A 20,251-nucleotide genomic window follows, 5' to 3' on the forward strand; every position below is an offset into this window, starting at 1 on the left:
TGTACTCATGACGTCATGAAGGTAGAGCCTTCAGACGGGCTTTACCTGAATGCCATCATGAACACGCCCCCCGCACGCCCCAAGCGGGAAGAAGCGGCATTAAAAAGGTGCTGCTTTTTTCCGCTTCTTTTTGATTTGCGGCGTACCTGCGCATGTCCATCTGTAAGCTGCTGCACCGATACGTCAGAATTGCTACGCCGCAAATATAAGTTGCCGGTTTAAAAGCTCCGTGTCAGCTGCGTCGCATAATGGGTCGGGTTCCCGGGACATGCGTGGTTTGCAGTCAAGCTTTAATTGCAACGTCCGCTGCCATGGAGCTGTGGAAGCTGAGGCACAGCTGCGGCGCATTTTAAGCCTCGTAACCCTAACCCTAGAGCCACTTGTGCGCATGCGTTGCTAGAACCGCGGGAAGTTGTAACTTTTGCCAGCGGATGTTTTGGTTGTAGAAAGTGAAAAGGGAAAGTCTGGAATTTAAAGTGACCCCCTACACACATTCCTGCGCCATTTTCACCTGGGAAAGGGCACAGTTCAGCTGCTCCTGGCACAGCTGTGTGGCGGCTCCCCTTTGCCACCAGGCAGGATGGCTCAGCCATCCACCAGCACCCAAAAAAAAAGGCAGGGGGACGTCTTGGTCTCATACTGAGACGGCTGACCTCATAGCTATATGGTCCCAGCCAAACATTTTTCAGAAACTGGAGCAGTCCTACCTGAATGCTGACACATATCGAGAAGTGGAAGAAGCCATGAGAGCTGCTGCACCGGTACACCAGAATTGCTACGCCGCTACTTTAAGTTGCCCATTTAAAAGCTCCGTCGCATAGTGAGTTGGGGTCTTGGAACATGTGCAGTTTGCAGTCAGGCTTTAATTGCAACGTCCGCTGCCATGCAGCTGTGGAAGCTGAGGCACAGCTGCGGCGCATTTTAAGCCTCGTAACCCTAACCCTAACCCTAACCCTAGAGCAACATGTACGCATGCGCTGCTTGGAAAGTTTGGACTTTAAAGTGCACCCCTACACACATTCCTGTGCCATTTTCACCTAACAATAAAAAACGCTAAAACTGTAAATATTGACATATGTACAAAGGAGGTGAGGGGAGATGGCAGGGGGACAGCGGTGGCAGCGGAGACAGCTGTGGCTGCGCATTGCAGATTCAGCAGGAGCGCGGGGACCAAAGGAGAGGAGGCATCCATGATGCTGCTGACACTGGCAAAGTGCAAACGGACAAGGATGCCAACACCAGCTGATCACCAGCTGGCAGGAGACCACCATTGTTTTAAAGGGGCTTGGGCACTTTAAATGTGCCCATAGGCTTTCTGCCGCCGCTGCTTAGCCCTGCGCAGCTGCGCATTCACCAGCCGGCAAAGGAAAAAAAAAAAAGAGACCCCGGAGCTTGAATGTGCCCAAGACCTTTTGATGCCCTCTAAACTTGCCCCCAAAGGCAAAGGGCAACTAGAGAGGGCCTGGGATCAAGGGGCAGGGAGCACTGACAAGGCACTAGGTACCATGATGTCCCATAAAGACATCATTTCGCCTCCCAGGGCATGTGTTCCCTCCCAGCCCTATCTACTCTATTCTACCCTTCCTGTTCGCTCCTCCCACCATGCCTGCCTCACTGGTCCCCAAAGCAGCAATCTCCAAACTCTGTCCTCCCAGGCGTTTGGACTTCATCTCCCAGAATCCCCAGCCACCTTGCCCTGTGGTCTGGGATTCTGGGAGATGAAGTCCAAATGCCTGGAAGGACAGAGTTTGGAGATTGCTACCTCACAGCACTCCTACCTAGCTTTAGACTGCACAGTTGCGCCTCATTCACACTCACAGCCACACTGCCGCAGTTGCGCATAATTAACCACACAAAATTTTTTTAAAAAATAAACTTTTTTATTTACAATAACAACAATAAAACTTTTTTTCTATATACAATATGTACAAAAGGAAGGGGGAGGGTGAAGGGGGGTGGTGAAGGGGGGATGGCAGAGGGGGCAGGGGAGGGAAGCTGCTTCAGGGAGGGGGAGGAGGCGGTGGGGCGGGCAGCCGACAGAGGAGTTCCTGGATGGTCTCTTCCATGGAGGAGACTCTCTCCGCCAGTTTGTCCACTTTCTCTTCCAGCGCAGCGAACCTCCTCTCCGTCCGGTTCTCTGTGGGGGGAAAAGAAAGAGGATGGTTAGGATCAGCCTGTGCAGCCCATCACCCACTCCCACAGGCAGGGTTTCTGGGTGCCCCCACTCCCTTCCCTGGGTTCACCTCTACACTTACCTTGCTGCCGGGCTTGGAGGACACGATCCAGGGCACTGGCATCGAGGGCCAAGTGCCCTGGCTCTCCTGGCAGGCAGCGGCTCGGCCCAGGCTCCTCTTCCTCGGTGGCAGCAACAGCAGTGAGGACTTCAAGCCCTGGAAAAAAGGAAGGAAAGGCCCAAGTTACCATGCTGGCATGGCAGACGAGGGCACAAGTGTCGTGGGGGCTGCAGGCAGCCGACCCCCACCTCTCACCCTGGGGACCTACCTGCCGCCAGAGGAGCCTGCTCTGGCTGCGGAGGGGCCACAGCAGCTGGTCCTGGCTGTGGCCCACCCTCGGGGACATCCTCGTCCCCCGAGGATGGTGGAGAGGGCAACCTGGTAGGGTGCCCTCCCTCCCTCCGCCTCCGCCCCAGCCGCACGCCTGCAGAAGGGAAGAGGAGGGATGGCATTGGCACCATGCAGGAAGGAGAGGAGGGCAAGGGAAGCGTCAAGGAGGGGAGGACAGGGCATGGCAAGAGCTCTGGCTTACCTGGAGGACGGCGATCTTCTGGTCTGGGCTGATCTCCCCTGATCCACAGGTCCTTCAGCCGCGAGAAGAATGGTGGCTGCCTGTCAACCGGGGGCGCCTCTCCGAAATCCTCCAGGGTTTCGAAGAACGCTGCCTTCAGAGTTTTAAACTTCACTCTGCATTGGTGCAGCGTTCTTTGAAACCCTTGGTTTCGGAGGGCACGAGATGCCTCGAGAAAATGCCCCCGGTTGGGCTTGTTGGTGCTAGCCATCACCCTCCTCGCGGCTGCCTGTGGCATCAGGGAGTCCAGGAGGATCCCGACCTCTTCGTCTGTCCAGTAAGCGATTCGGACCGGGACCCTCCTGCGTGGCTCTGCCATGTTGATCGCCGTCCTGGGGTCTTGCACAGTTGCGCACGGGTATATATGGGCACGTGTGGCTCTGGACCGTTAGGCCAAGGTGGTCCTAGTCCAATGAAAGCTTTCAGAGGAGCAGTTTGAATCTTTCCCCCAATAGATGCCCTCTGGGTGCCCCATTGATACATTCAAATGGGCCATTAGGAAAGCTTGAATTTGAGGGGGATTGATACATTGTCAAAGGGGCAATTGGTAGTTGGAGCTGATGTATCTTTTTGCCCCAGGAAAACAGGCGCCAGGAGACCTTTTGTGTGTGTGTGTTTGTGTGTGTCCCCCTCAGGCACGTGGCAAAACATGCCCACAGCACAGATCAGGAATGATAGGCAGACTCAAACTGTGGATAATGGGATACATTTATTCATGTGCTTATGGTATTACAGTACAATGCACTCTGACATCACAGATGATGGCATAGGAGCCATCCTTCAGATTCTCCTTGTCAGAAAAAAATCTGCCAGGGCATCCCTCACATCCTCCCCTGCTTTCTTCTTCTCTTTCTCTTCAAGGGGGTCATGAGCCACTTCCGAATGGGGTAGGCACAGTCAGCCAGTATCAGGGGCCCGATCTGCTGGCCTGTGATGTTGATGCTGGGGTTCCCTGGCACATAGATGCCAGCCTCCATGGCCTCGTAGATGAGAGAAAGTTTAAAGGGGCTTGGGCGCTTTAAATGCGCACATAGGCTTTCTGCCGCTGCTTAGCGCTGTAGCTGCGCAGCTGCGCATCCGCCAGCTGGCAAAAGAAAAAAAAGCCGCGGTTTGGGCCGCCCGTGCGGAAGCTGCCTCTCTTTTTGCAGCGTCCTCCGAGGTGGCGGTATGGAAGCTCCGGGTCCGAAACGGACCCAGGTGAGGCGTCTTCACTGCCCCCCATGTGGAAGCTCCAACACCTGAAGCACGCCCCCGGGGCGGGCCGTCTGGAGGCTCCGCATTCAGCTGAATACACCTCCAAGACGTCCTCCCCTGCCCGTCTGTAACCCGCCAAAGATACATTGGTTAGGTTACTTTTTTTGCTCATGTCTTGCCAAGAAATGATAACAAGATATTGGCTGAATTTTTTTTTCTGCAGCTACCAATTTGAATACCCCCATTTAAATCTGTGGAAAAACTGCACAGAGTAACGGCCCCTATGATCAACTTTTTCCTTGCTAACATAGCTACTATTTCCCCTGTTCTTCAGATGTGTCACAGCATAAATCTTCCTTCCTTCCTTTTTTTAAACTCTTGTTTGCGTTGTGATTCCAAAAAATGTGCTCAGTGTAATAATTTAATTTTAATGCATTATAAATGAATAATTATTTAATTTATAAAAAATACCATATATTAATTTGAATTTTTGGCCCCCACTTTTAAAAATAAAAGTATAATCTAATGAAGGATATAATGTAGGATATAATTTGCTCAGGGTACTGCTCCACAGTGCAGGTGGGGATTGTATGCTTGAACATTTAGCACACACAAACAGATAGCATACCTGATGTTCTAATTTCATTCATCCCAATCATGCTGATTTTCTGGGTCATGGAGATTTTGTTACGGAGTAGCATTCAAACATTGCCAATATTCTGGTGGGTTTTTTTTCCTCAGAGGACTCTACTACTTAATTTTGTGAAATTTTGAGTAGAAAACCAAACACTAGACTGTTTCCCCCTCTTTCTATATTCTTACATATAAGCAGTTGTCACTGACTGTAAAGGAGCTTGGTTCAAAACTCACTGCAGAAATAATCCAGTTTGAGACAGCTTTAACTACCCTGGCTGCATGCTAGGTATTTCTGGGAACTCTAGTTTTGTGAGACATTTAGCCTTCTCTGTCAGAGAGCTCTAGTGCCACAATAAACTACAATTCCCAGAATTCCCTAGCACTAAGCCAAGGCAGTTAAAACAGTTTCAAACTGGATCATTTCTACAGTGTGTTTTGGACCCTTGATGTCAAAATTGATGGAACAAAGGACAAAACTATATGTGCCATGTTTATACCAGTGGAGAGTACACATTTGATCATAGCAGCAGGAACAGAAGAAGGAACTATTTTCTAGGGATTTTTATGTGTTTGTTTGCTTGATTGTTTTTGTTTTTGATTAGCTGTTTTCTTCAGCTAAAACACTCCCCCAGCTTCTGTTAGCTCCCTGGATACAATAATGTAGGTTGTTGTGTTTTCCACCTTGGAGGAAAAATACCTGCTTAACGTAAATGTATTTCAAATGTAGGCAATTTTTCAAACATATAACACAGAAGTATTTAGGAAATAAGAAGCAAAGGATTGAAATAATTACTGGATCTGAATATAGAACCCAAAAAACTCAGTATGAGCCTGTACAGACAGGCCAAAATAAAGCTGCTTCAGGTCACTTTGGAGGTATGCTGTTTAAATGATACATGCATCCTAAGGGGCCGGAAGCCGCACCAAAGCCATGTTCCGGTCCTAAGGACTGGAGTGCAGCTTTGGTGCAGCTTCTGGCCTCTTAAGATGCATGTGTCATTTCAACAGCATTCCTCCAAAGTGACCGAAGCAGATTTACTTTGGCCTGTCTGTATGGGCCCTATGTTATATACTCCTGTCTTATAGTATTTACAGGTGTGTTTTTTTTTAAAGATAACTATGCCCAAGTTATCCACAGAACAAGAGTTTCTAGACTGGGTGGAATAGTCATGATCAAAATGGCTTAATGTTTAATAAAAAGAAAAAAGAAAAAAAGAAAAACAAGTATATATTCCATAAACAAAAGACAATATGAACTTTGAGATTTCAGCTAAGGAAATGTTTGGGAAAGTTGAGGAAATTATTAGGCTGAATAGTACAGTCTGACTCCAAGAACTTACTTCTTATCTATGCAAAACCTTGCTTTAGTAAATACAGATATTCTTGACAATTATACAGGTAGTCAGTTGCTAATATTGTGATATAGTAGACCCCTGGTATCCACTGGGGTTTATTTGCAGGACCCCTATGGATGCCAAAATCCGTAGATGTTCAGATCCAAATATGTACAATGGCATAGCAAAATGGTGTCCCTTATTATAAAATGGCAAAATCAAGGTTTCCTTTTTGGAACTTTTTAAAAAAATATTTTGAAGTTATGAATGGATTTAACCCATGGATACAAAATCTGTGGATATGGAGTACCCACTGTATTTTCTTTGGAATGAGTTTAACATGTTCGTTAGGTGATATTGCCTAGTAGAAAATGTTTTTCTTCTTTGGCAATAATTTATGAACATCCCATAGAATGTGTCAATGCAGAATATTATAAACTGTAGCAGTTTGTGAGGTATTGGAAACATTGTTTCCTACTGTGTTGCATTTTTTTAAGATTACACACTGCTGTTTGTTTAATTAACCACACTGCGGAGCTAATTTTTTGCTTCAGTAATTGTTGTACAGATAGCAAAAGAACATTGCACACATGATGTCATTGAAGTAGAATTGCTTCCTTGAAACTTCAAATTCACATGTTCAGATTGCTTTGGGGCTTTTTCAAATAATGTTGCATTGCTTACAGTGCAGCTACTTTTCCTGCATAAAATCATTCATCCTGATTTACTTTAAGTTCTAAGAAAAAAAGTAGTCTTGATGGTCCAGAAGAAACAATCACAACAGTTGCAAAGACTAATAATGAATATTATTATATTCCCCTATATGTAAATAATATATTTGAAAGTATAAATTTTCAGTACAAACTGGAATTGAGCTGAAATGATGGAGATTTTTTTTTTTTTTTGTAATGATGTTATGCAGTGGTCCCACTTTCAACAGTATTTGAGCTTTCTCCAAAGTAGACAATAGTGTCTGTATATTTAGATGGGGTAGTGTTGAGTCTGGAAACAGTGTTGCAGGAGAAGGGGGGCATCACAAGAAGGAAACACTCTGACACACACTTGGAAGGGGAAAGGCCACAACTTTATTGAATACAGCTGACAGGTAGGGTTGGCCCTGATGCATGGGTGTGGATCTGGCATTGACCAACCCCTGTTGTTCAATGAACCAAGTTGCCTGGTCTTGGCTGGGCCTCGAGATGACAGAAAATGAGTAAGCAACTGATCACACATTTCTCATCTTCACCCCTTTTGTCACAGGGGATGCTGATCAGGAGTTACCCCCATAATTGCAACACCTCAATGCTCGTAGCAACCCCAGGTCTTGATCCTGTGTTCCACAGCACAGGAAGCCACACCCATCAGATCCACACTCATGCTACCACCACAAAAGGCTGTCCTCGTCCCAGGAACCCACTTTGCTCCAAGCACCATGAAATCTTTTTTTCCTGGGCTGTCCAGCCTCATCCCTGGTTGTCAGCCTTGTAGGCCTGGAACTCTTCCTTGATCCCTTTGAAGGCATGGTGGGCACTCACTGCTACCTAAGCACTGCTGCTGGGCCTCTACTGTCCTCAAAAGGCCCTCTGATCATGTGAGGGTAGACTGAAGGCCCGCGGGCCTTATTGCACTACACTACCACTATAAATCATGGCCCGGTCCTGTAACCACCCTGGCTGCTACACCCATCCGGCCCGATTGCCTGTGTAGGCTGGCAGTGGATCTGGAGCTCTCCATCATTGTTCCGGGACTCTCAAAAGACTTTGCCATAGTCTTTCACAACCACACTCCAACAACCTGGCTGGAATGGTGCCATGGGCCCAACCATGTGGCCTTAAATAGGCCAATCAATCAATCAGAGCAAAAAGCAGGCAGAATCCCACCTCCCCCAGCCTCACAGCCAATCGGGGAGGCCACAGCCAGGCCAAAGGAGAGGCGCTTTTGGCTGCAAAGCCCGCTGGGCATCATATTCCAGAACAGCAGCTGGAAGTCCTGCCCACCTGAGGTCCATATAGCCAATCAGGGCACAGGACTCCTAGTGTCCCCTGGGAGTGAGCCATGGCCTGGTCCAGGCAGAGAAGCCACCGTGTGCCCAGTGCCTCTTGCCCTAGCAACTTGGCTGTCCTGGTGAGTCATGCAGCCCCATCTCTCACTCAGTTATATAATATAATTTGATTGCCAGATCTGAAGGGATGTGTAGTATCAGGAAGTATTTGTGTGCCTGAGATCATTAGATTTTCCCAAGAAGAACATCTTGTTTTAAAAATGATACAGAGAATCTCTGCCTTCAAACAGACAGATACTAAGCAAGACAAACAATTGAATTTCATGAAATAGTTCACTCACCCAAAGTGCAATGTTCATCCTGTAAAAATGAAACAGGTGAAGGTGAAGAAAAACATGATAAATTGGAACATGTCCAAAACAAGGTAGCTGAGATGGTGAGGGATCTTATGAGAAAAGCCTGAGGGCAATGGGAATGTTTCATCTGGGCAAGATATAATTGAGTAGTGACATGGTGACAGTCTTCAAATATCTACATGGCTGAAGAATCTGATGCAGAAATATTGTTTTTCTATTGCTTCAGAAAGAGGATATTTATTAAATATTAGAGGAAGCTTCTTGTTTAGGAGTTGCTTGGAAAGGAGTGTTAATGTATAGAGTGTATGAAAATGTTCAGATGAAAACATTTGGAAATGGTTATTCACTTTGCAGAAGCCTAGAATTGGCTGCAGCTGGGACTCAAACCAGCAGGTGATGTCCAAGGTCACAGTGTGTGCCAGAAGCATGTAGCAAGATGTAAATATACTGTATCATCTTTGCAAGGGGGAAGATATTCCAAGATGCACAGGAAATTGTACAGGAAGGGGTTGAGCTAGATTGCCACATGGCAAATGTGTATATATGCTAACATGTCTGTTTGTTCAGTTTGTTGGGTTTTGTAGTTGGTGGATGGTGTTGATTGTTCTCACGTGTGTCTTAGGCAACAAAATAAACAAAGTGCCTCTACAGAGATAAGCTAGGTGTTGGTTTGCTTTTCTTCTAGCAGATGTTTTCCTGGCATGCTCCGGCAGCTAACAGTTGTTTATCTTCAACACAAGTCTTCCAAGTTTACTCTGCGCACTCACGTTTGCATCAACAAGAAGGGCCTACTGTATTTGTTTGTTAGGAATTTTAAAGGACTGGCTGGATAGTTGCCTATGGGGTTATCCAGCCTTGCACCATCTAGTTTAGATGACACATGCCAAACCCCCCATGGTGGGATTTAGCCTGACCCCACCAGTGCAGATGTACCTCCAGAGGATCTGATCTGACCCCTGACCTCAGAGTAAAATAGCTCTGGTTTTGTGTAAAGCTTCTAAGAAACTCCATGACAAAACCAGACTGTTCTGACAGCTCCCCGCTTTCCGACCTCCTTATCTTGCTGCCATGCAAACCCTCTGATGCAGTCCCGCAGTTGCCCCATCTGATGCAGAAAAGGGGTGCCTGACCATGTGGTTACAGCCAGGCACCACATGTCCATGTCAGACGGGGCAACTGGGGAGCTTCTCAGATGATTCACATGGCAGCAATGTAAGGAGCCGCCCTAGGTCCTGGGTTGGTGTGGGGATGGGTGTGTGAACACCTGCCTGTCCCCACATGGGTGAGTCTCCATGTGGGGACTGACATGAGTGAGCACAAGGAGCAGGATAGCATGGGCTCAGCCCATGCTATCCTGGCCCATCTGCTCAGACCCTAGGAGAAACACTATAGGATTCCTGTGTCATAAGGAAGATGGGATAAATACCTTTCTGGTCTCTACAACTCTTGCTTTCTCAACTCATATATTTCCTGACAAACACCAAATCATATGAACTACACATTACAAAATGAAATGTGTTTTGAATTTTCTAGTGTTTGGCTTCATTAGATAGCTACAACTTCAAAGAGTAAGACATATTTAAAACAACAGTGCTGTAGATTTTCTTATCATAATTCTTTACTTAAAAATTAATATAACTTGTATTTCTGTTTCAGAGAAAATTAGAAGATTTAAATACTGACTGGAAAGCAGTAAGCCATTTAATACAAGTGTTAAAAGTAAAGCCAGTCTCCGTTCTCCCAGGAATAGCATCTTCTTCTGTTGGTAAGTACTTCAGTGTTTCAGTAATCTTCAGAGTTAATAGGTTAATGTTAAAAGGGATATTTTCTATCATGCTGAAGAAAAGGAAGAGGAAGCTATAAGCCATAAAAAGAATTTTGACATCCATAATTTTTCTTATCTGCTACATGGGCTAGCTGAGGACATATTTACATTACAAAAATATATGGTTTGAGCATAGTTTAGCAGTCATGGCTTCCTTCAAACAATTTTTGCAATTATAGTTTGATGGGGGAAAAATGTCAGATAACCTTACACCTCTTGGAAAACAGAATGGCCGTTAAATTAGTTGTACTTAGAAGTGCTGATTTATTCTGTGACAAATTAATGGAATATTTACTTCTTGTATTCCATGCAGTGCTAACCTTCAGGGATTGTGCTCAGTGAGAATAAAAAAATCTAAATGAAAGAAATACTGATTTCATGCTATATGTAGAAGATGAAAGTGGAAGATTATATTGCAAGTTAATTTTTCACTCAGTATGATGCTGTAATTCATCATGGACTGATTTTCTGTTCCAGTTAAGCTATATGTTATTCACTGGACAGTCTTTTAATGGGAGGGGGAATTTTGTTTGTATCCTCATGCAATAATACATTTTGCAGCTTAAAATATTATTTTTGCAATCTAAACTTTGTTTATGTCTGAGCTGATATGTTTTACTGTGGTGGTAGGTGTACCTGACATCTAGTTTAGTTAACTGAGAGGACATGTGATGGAGTTGACCTTTATACCATACAGTGGGCCCTTGGTATCCACTGGAGTTTGATTCTAGGACCCCTATACATGCCCATTAAATGCAATGGCTTAGTTAATATAGTGCTCCTTATATAAAATGGTAAGGTTTGCTTTTTGAAATGTATATATATATGGAATATTTTCAAGGTATGGATGATTGAATTGGTGAATAAGGAATCTGTGTATATAGAGGGCCAGTTGTTTATGGTAGCACATTTCTTTTTTCTCTAAACAAGGGGGGAAACCAAATAAAGTATGTTTTGTTGACATACTTTAAATATATTTAAGTTAAATGAGAATTGTAGACCCCTAGATAAAGTTGTATTGTGCATGGTCAGCCTCATGGATAACTCAACTTTTGGGGCATTATCTGATAAATTATCCAAACTCATATTTTTGTTAATGATATTATACATTTTAGAGTATACAATGGTTGAAGTACAAGCATACAGGCAAATTACACACACACAATCACACACACATGGTAGTTTAAAGTAAATGTCCAGATATTGTACCACCTGACCACATGAAACTACTCTATAAAATGCCCCACACATTTGTTTAATTGCTTCCAGCCACTGACAACCTTTCCAGGTCCAGTGCTTGCTACCACATAACATCTCTGTTCTAGCAGATTGAATCAGGAGACTGGAAAGTCTAGAAACAAGCCAAGCATTCCCTCCAGGTCCCTCTTTTCTGTACAGGCAAAACTAAAGTCTTTTCACTTTCCTAATTATTTCCTCCTAGCTGAAAAGCCAAAACATTCTGTTTTTCTTGGGGAAGAAATGAAGGTTACTGAATCAAGTAGGATTCCAGAGTAAAAAAAGTGAGGTGGCTAGACTCTTTTTCTTGTCTTGCCCTAAGAGAACACCAGGACCATGTGACAAATTCTGAATTGTCTACAAGCAGTTAGCTTAATTTGAAGGGTCAGCAAACTGAAATCATTCCCCAATGATGGAGAATATTGGTACAGCCAACTGCTTCTTTGGAAGCTGATTGCAAGAAGGTGCTAAATGTGTTGAAAGTGCCATGTTATTAAACACCATGGTAATTAAACTTTCAGCCCTAGAAGTCCTGAGGATCATAGATGAGGCAAAAATAAAGACAATTTGTCTTGCATAATAGCAAAACTCTCAAAAGAAATTAGTTTTTGGAATTTCAAACTATATGGCATGTGGTTGCTCAAATATAATCCAGTGCATAACTCAAATCAAATCAGATTACAAAGGGCGAGGTTAGCCTATCACTATGATATCTGCTGAGGAAATTCAACTGTAATGGAACAATGCTAATATTTTAGACTCTGACAACTGAAGTAATCAAAATCCTCAGGGAGAGATATGGTAATTCGGTGGGAAGACAAGTTTCTTGACACATGAAACTTGTTTAATAAATACCATTAAGAAAAGAATTGAATTTAGTTATTTGATTTGAAGAATTTTCAAGGTCAAGACCCAGTTTTAAGACATGTTTTATTTTTAACACAGTTGGCATCAGACAAAAGTTGAAAAACAAACTCACCTAATAAAAAGAAAAAAAGTTCAGTCAAATGGCTACTCTTTTGGAATCCATGTAATAAAGCTTTCAGATTCAATTTACTCTCTGCATATAGCTTGAAGAATCTCTGGAGGTCATTCACAGCATGTGCTCCAACACCAACAGGGAAAAATAATGAAAAGAGCTTGGATAAAAAAAACCTGACACTATACTTTCAAAGCTGCTTGAATAAAAGTATAATAAGCTAGTTCATGGAGTAAATTCTTTGTGTTTTATGATCCTTTCTAACTTGATCTTTGGCTATAGAGCACAGATATTTTAACAGCAACCACTAACTGAATAAACATAAAAATAAAATGTGTGAACTAGACGCCTGACTTAAACCAACAAAAAATAGGTCACTGCTTCATATTTAACTTGTTGCAAGGCTCTCCAAAGAGTTTTAATTAATTTTTACAATCCATTTACATTATTGTGGTTTATATGAAGACAATTTGCTACTATCATCAAATCAATGTGAAGATTTCAACATCTGTGGAACCACACTATAAACAGTTGCAACAAAGACTGCCCCCCCCAAAAAATAGGATTAAATATTCACACTCATTTGAATTTGCAATACAGATAGGAATTTTCTTTTCTAACTACCTAGTACAGTCGGCCCTTGCCTTATGCGGGGATCCGTCCCAGACCCCCCCCCCCCCGTGTAAGGCGAATTCTGCCTATGCTCAAGCCCCATTACAAACAATGGAACTTGTGTGTGGCAGGGCACCACGGGCGCGCGCGCATTCATTTGAATGGGACACACCACCCCTTGTGCCCCGCGTGCTCCCCACGGCTTGAGTACTGTACAGTACATTACTGAGATTTTCAGCTTTATTCATTGTTCAGGTTTTACTTTATTTTAGTGAAAATTGGAAGAAGGAACACCATCAATTTAAAATATTCAGATGGCATCCTACTACAAACAGAAATTAGCAAAGACTTGGATTAACTGATTAAGAATGTCAAGGAAGAAAGTGCTGATTTGTGGTTCAACATTAAGAAAACAAAAATAATTATTAGCAAATAATAAAGTTGGGACAATCTAAGATATGCAGATGACATCCTAAGATTAGCAGAAAACATCAAAGAGTTGAAATAATTACTAAAGAAAGTCCAAGAGGAAAGTGCCAAGGCAGGGCTTGTTGTTGAACATTAAGAGAATAAAAAATAATCACCATGGAGAAGATTCTCAACTATAAGTTGACCTCATGTATAAGTTGAGGTCAGGTTTGGGGGCAAAATTATGGATTTTGCCATGACTCATGGATAGGTCGTGGGTAAAACTTGGAGGTTCTTCAGTGTCTGTATGTGTGCATATAGTAAGAGAGACTCTTATTGAGGCTTTTTGCTTCATTGTTTCAGCCAGATGTGCGGGTGGAAGAAGGACTCTTAACCAAACAGCAATATCAATCAATCACCCAGTAGTCTTTCTGTTTGGCTCCAGAGAGAAATAAACTCCTCTCCGCACTACATATGGAAATCTGAAAGAGCTGCTATCACATTACCATAGTGACGCATAAATAATTCTACCTGGGATTTGGGGTCAATTTTTGGGCATAAATTTTCAGCTTATAGATTATATACGGTACATGAATTAAATATAGGGCCAAATCATACTTCAGAAATATTCCAGTTTGAGACTACTTTAATTGCCCTGGCTCAGTACAGTGGACCCTTGTTCCCCTGTGGATAACAAAATCTGTGGATGCTCAAATCCCATTAAATATAATGACATAGCAAAATGGTGTCCCTTATAAAAAATGGAAAATCAAGGTTTGATATTTGAAATTCATACTTTTTTTAACATTTTCAAACTGTGGATGCTTGAATCCGTGTATAAGAAATCAATGTATAAGAAGGGCCGACTGTACTAGGGAATCCTGGGAATTGTAGCTTATTGTGACACTCAAACTTTCTGACAGAGAAGACTAAATGTCTTACAAAGCTACAGTTTCCAGAATTCCCTAACATTGAGTTTAAAGCTGTCTCAAACTGGGTTATTTCTGCAGTGTGTTTCAGACCATAGACAAATAGGAAATTGAAATAGTTAATGAATACCCACACCTTGGATCAGTCATTTATTAGAATGGGAATTGCAGTTAAGAAGTAAGAAGAAGACAAGGACTGTGAAGGACAGTTATGAAAGAATTAGACAAGATGGTAAAATGCAAAGATATCAAGCTGAACACCAAAGTTAGGCTCATCCATGCCATTTTATTTCCCATCACCATGTACAGATATGAGAGCTGGACAGTGGAGAAAGCTGATAGAAAGAAAATCAACTCATTTGACATGTGGTGGTGGTGAAGAATGTTAAGGTTCTATAACAGATCAAGCCTGAATTCTCCCTGTAAGCCGAGATGACTAAACTGAAATTGTCATACTTTTCTGCCATACTTTTCTCATGATGGCTACATCATGAGAGGAGACAACTCACTAGAAAAGACAATAATGCTTGGAAAGGTGGAGGGCAGTAGAAAGAGAGGAAATCTCCATACCAGATGTATAGACACAATCAAGAAAAAGGATGAGAACCCAAAAGGCTTTTGTTCATTTGGGGCTCTTTTCTTCTTAATGGAGCAAACACTTTGAAAGTACAACCAGCCAGGCACAGCAATGGAGCCCTGGTGGCACAAAGGTTAAATGCCTGCATTGCAAACAACAAAGCTGTGAGTTCTATCCTAGGGACTCCAAGGTCCACTCAGCCTGGCATCCTTCTGTAGGTCACTAAAATGAGTACCCAACTTGTTGGGGGCAATTTGCTTACACATTGTAAACCACTTAGGGAATACTAAGTTAACTGATAAGTGGTACAGAAATGTGCTTGCTATTGCTAATCAAGTATGGACCCTCTTGGTGTCATTGTGCCAGGTCAAGAATACACATGGAAAAAAGTATGAGGAGGAGACAGGAAGATTACTTTTGGGGGCCTATGATCCTATTGCTAGTTAAACTTGGAGGTGTTGGCAAAGTGTAATCAACACTTTGGCAATTTAACAGTGGCTAAGGGCAAGCAAGCATTGATCAGTTTATTATGGTAGAGGCTGTTGCGCTAAGATCCTTGTCACTGGAAAATGAGCCTCTAGCTTGGCATAAGGAAAGTAGCCATCTCCTGTGCTCCATCATGAGAGTAAGGGCTTAAGTTGCCTATCTAACTTGAAGGTTAGTGTTCCAGTGGTATCCTTCCCTTCCTCTCATGACTTCTTTTCAGCATACAGCATTGAGGTGGAAATGTCAGCAGTGTCAGTGGTAGAGACTTGAAATCCCTGTCATTTCTATGCCAAGTGCATTTAAGGGTGCTATCAATAAATTTGTGGTCTGCTTAACTCAACTGTGTCAGTTATCATCCTTTCTTTTTCCACTTTTGCCTTGGTTCTTGCTGCAGGCAAAAAGCATTTGCCAATAACTATACTTATAGTTAGAAAGTGCCATTGGTGATGTTTGTTTCCCATCTCTTTCTCTGAAGGATGGCATCAGTGAATTGGCTGTTAAAGTGAATGAACCATCATATCTATATTGTGATACATTAGAAACTGAAATGATTGCCTTGCATGAGTCAACTAAAAGACACATACTAATAAACTACTCACATGCCTCAGCTACTGTGATTAGCCCTTAAAGACTGACTACAGTACCCCTACTGAAATACACTTTTAAAAGTCAGAAGTTGGGAGAATTATAAATTACAGAATTATGAATCAGAGAGGAGGGAATAAGTCAATGTAAGACAATAGCACGAATGTTATCTTGTAGAAAATAATAGCAAAACTGAGGTGAATCAAAGGTTGTCATTCTAATAGCTTTAGAAATCTGAGTTCTGGGATATGCAAAACCACACAATACAGAAATAAGAAAAAACAATAACTCTTCTTTGTTAACTGCTTTTCAAAAAAAAAAAAAAAAAAAGGAAAGATATCTCTGATGTACATGCACTGATTGACCATCACTTTGGGATCCCGTGCTTTGTATTTCCATACAGATACAGTATTAGTCTTGTAGTTTCCCCTGGGCTTTCTGCATCCCACTTATATGACCCAGGGCCAAAACAAAGAATTGGATCTGGACTGTCTTTTTTTCATGATGCCTGTACCTGATGCCTGCATTACCTAACCCATATTTTAAAAACTCACATTTTGCAGGTTTTTGGGGGTGGTGGTGTCCCATGACAATGGGGGATTGGTTATCTTTTCACTTGCAGTGTCTATTTGTCACTTGGTGCTGCCACTGCAGGCACAAATCACTCTGGGGTCAGAATGAGCCAACAGGATTGAGAGTATGGCTTGGTGCCTCATTGTGACACCAGCAGCACCACCATATGACAAAAAGGGACTGTGTGGAAAGGCAGCCACCCATTATTGCTAGAAGAAAGAGCAAACTAAAAGATAAATGGGAGGGGGGGGAGGATTCGGGGCCAGAATACTCCAGGGACAGCCTGGAGTATTCTAGTATCCTGATTAATCTAACACATATGTAAGCTAGTTAGGAGAAAACAATTAAATGATGGTTCCCACAAAGGCCATAAATCACCAGAACCCAGAAAACATCCTTGTCTCTGTGGGAGTGTGTCTAGAAAAAAAGTGTTGGTCAAGCAGTCCGATTCAAGGAAATCAACAAGAAGCAAAAGGAACACATGCAAGGGTCAAAGACGATAAGAAGCCAAAGCTCCAAATTACAGGAGTTGGGAGACAGCAGTGCTGCTTAAGAAGCAAGCATGTTGCTTCTGGAACTAGCCCTATGCAAACTCAACTCTTAAATGGGTTGTCTCAGCTGGTTCTAATTTACTGTTTGGCAAGCAACTTCATTGAGTGTTGCTGATCTGTCCTTCTCTCCCTGTACCTCATCTTTGGACTTTGAGACTGCAGGGCAAAGCAGACAGCCCTGTAGGAAAGACCTGTGGCCACTCCAGCAACAATGAGGCAGGGGATCATGGTGACCACATGGACTGCTCCAAAAGCAGGCCTCCACCACCATAGTTCCAAATCAGGAGTCAATCTAAACTGACCCCTTTTGGGGGGGGGGTGTCAATGGTCCATATCTGGTGAAATTAGAAAAATAAATCTGGAAGTTATTGGTTTTGACAATATTTTCCATTGTTATTCAAGCAAATATTGCTGCTAAATCATGCCTTTATTGTTCTGAAATAAACCTTGATGGGGAGGGGCTGATCGATCATTTTGAATATGGCTCCAGAAGAGTTTCATAGGAAACAGTAACTTTTAGCAGACTGAAACTGGAGGTAGTTCATCTTTTAGAAAGGTTTTGAATGGAGCAATAAGTCTAGGCCAGAATGAACTTTATTAATGATACTTCAGATTATAAAGATAAAGTATAATCTTTAATCAGTGCCAGGACTCCCAGCCCCTATAAAAGCCATGGACATAGATATATTATAGATGTAATTCTTGGACATCACAGACAGAGCAGGCAATTGAACTTTTATGAAGCCAATTCTTGGATTATTTCATCAATGCTTTATTTCTAAAAGTTCTTTCATCAATATTTTGATTTTGAATGTGTCTGATATTAAAGATAACTTAGGGACTCAAAAGAGGGCAGGAAGGGGTGGTGAGATGCCGCTCCTTTCTGCCTCTGGTTGTTCCCGGGGCAACTGCACGCCACGGCAACAATCCGCTCCCTCTCAGGAACAAAAAGAAGCTGCTGTAAGTTCGCGTGCCATGATGACGCCCTTTCCAGTCAGTGCCATTTGGGCACTGCACCACCCTTGCATCATCACGGCATGCCCCGTGTAAATGGGAATGCATCATGATGGCGCCAGGGCAGTGAATTAGGGTTCTCAGCCGTATGGACGCTGAACCCTAGTCCGCATACAGGGCACCATAAACTGCCGGTCTGTACAGGGCCTTGGCTATTATTTTTCTCACAGAGCTTTAGGTTATTGAGATTAAGACTTTTACAAAGTACATATATTTCATGTGTTTAGGAATACACATTTTAAAGCTGCAGGCAAAAGGTTGGAAACAGGAATGGCTTCAGTGTAAAAAAAAAAAGTCTTATTATTCACAGAAAGAACAATCACAATGGACCCTGACTCCAGGATGTGGATATTGCTTATTTCCCATGTACTGTACATTTATTTCACATCCAGCAGTGATCTGTTTTGAGGGCACTTGACTCCATTCATGAGTGGGCTGGCATACAAGAAAGTTCTCACCAGCTTCTCCATTCTGAGGATTGCTAAATTCAAACTAGTAAAGAAGTGAAAGGCAGGAAAGGGAGAAAAAAAGTACACATGTTTTGTACATTTCACTCAATTTTCCCTAGGGTTTTTCAAAACATTTGATATGCACACAGAACTTGTCCTTCAATTTTAGATTTGAGCAGATCACACTGTCATTTTGTTCATCAGGTTCAAGTTTATGATATTTTTACAGGAACCATAAAATCACTTGAATTTCTTTTGCATTTCCCATTATGTAATCTATGGCCTTTATAGGGGTCATGAAGACATAGGGCAAAAGGAGCAGCCAGAGGCTACTCCCACCCCACTTGGTGCAGGACTACAGAGACCAAATTGACCTGGCCTGATCCAGGCCACCGCCACTATCCGAAATGGGCCACCAGCAAAGAGCGGACTTTCTCCACTGCTTTTCTGGCCAGCTTTTCCTGTTTCCGCATGCCTTCCAACCACTCTGGGGGTATATTTGTGAAGATTGTTATTCTCTCTCTATATATATATATATATAGATAGAGAGAGAGAGAGAGAGAGAGAGAGAGAGAGACATATGTAATAGAAACTGTAAAGGACAGGCAAGAAGCAAAAGTAAAAAAAAGTGATAGGAATAGGTTCAGAATATTGAATACAACTTTTTAAAAGTGATTTGTGCTTTGGGACAAAGAGGGACAGTATATACTTATCTATAAGTCAAAAAATGTATGCCCAAAAATTGACCCCAGAATACCAGGCCAACTTATTTATGGGTCAGTATGATAATGTGATAGCAGCAATTTCAGATTTCCCTATGCAGTGGAAGATAGCTTCTTTTTCTCTTGAGTCAAGCAGAAAGAGTCCTGAGTGGATTAATTGCTTTTAAATAAAAAAAAAAAAAACAGAGACCCTATCCCACTCCTGCTGGCTGGCTGAAACCAATGTTGAAACAAATAGCATCAGTTAGTGTCTCTCTTGCTCTACAAACACATACATACACTGAAGGAGCCTCCAAGTTTTACCCTTGACTTATCCATGGGTCATGGCAAAATCCAGAGTTGTTTGGCCCCCAAACCTGCCCTTATAGTCAAGTATATACAGTATTATAAAAATCAATATGAAGATATAGAAAAAGACGACAAAAATGGTAGAACAAGAAACCTCTTCCATAAGATTCAAGAAATCAAATGGAAATTTAGAGCAAGGGAGGGATGCTATATGACCAACAGGGCAACACAATGTACGATTAAAAAATATATAAAAAGACAATGAAAACAATAAACTAAGAACTATACAAAAGAGATGAAAAGATAACATGCATTCAAGGAATACATTTTTGTCAATGAACCCACCATTTTAGGAAGGGAAGTGCTTTCAAAGTGCTTGAAAGAAAGTAATCATCAGGACTATATGATATACCAGTAGAGCTGTTGCAGGCTATATAGACAGAATTCATTCAAATTCATTAAAATCTGGCAATAGATATGGAGGATAGAATAATGGCTGAAAAGCTTGGAAATACTCTAGATGCAGTCTTTGTTGTAAAAGTTTGAGTTCCATTGTGCCATGATACTCAAAATTCCACAACAAAGACTTTTAACATATTTGGAGTAAGAAATGCCAGATGTCCAACCTGGGTCCAGAAAAGAAAAAGGAAGGGACGCAAGGGATAATACTGCAGACTTTAAAATAGATCA

The 20,251-nt window shown here is 42.5% G+C and overlaps 1 protein-coding gene across 14 annotated transcripts in view; it reads left to right on the forward strand.

Moving 5' to 3' along the window:
* DMD (dystrophin) overlaps nt 1–20,251 on the forward strand; it is a 1,477,396-nt gene that overhangs the window by 1,035,254 nt on the left and 421,891 nt on the right. For all 14 annotated transcript variants that reach the window (XM_042458881.1, XM_042458877.1, XM_042458883.1 and 11 more), the window contains one exon: nt 9,984–10,092. In XM_042458881.1, coding sequence (XP_042314815.1) covers nt 9,984–10,092 — 109 coding nt within the window. The remainder of the gene's footprint in view (nt 1–9,983; nt 10,093–20,251) is intronic.

Source organism: Sceloporus undulatus, chromosome 3 (assembly GCF_019175285.1).
Source record: "Sceloporus undulatus isolate JIND9_A2432 ecotype Alabama chromosome 3, SceUnd_v1.1, whole genome shotgun sequence".
NCBI lineage: Eukaryota > Metazoa > Chordata > Lepidosauria > Squamata > Phrynosomatidae > Sceloporus > Sceloporus undulatus.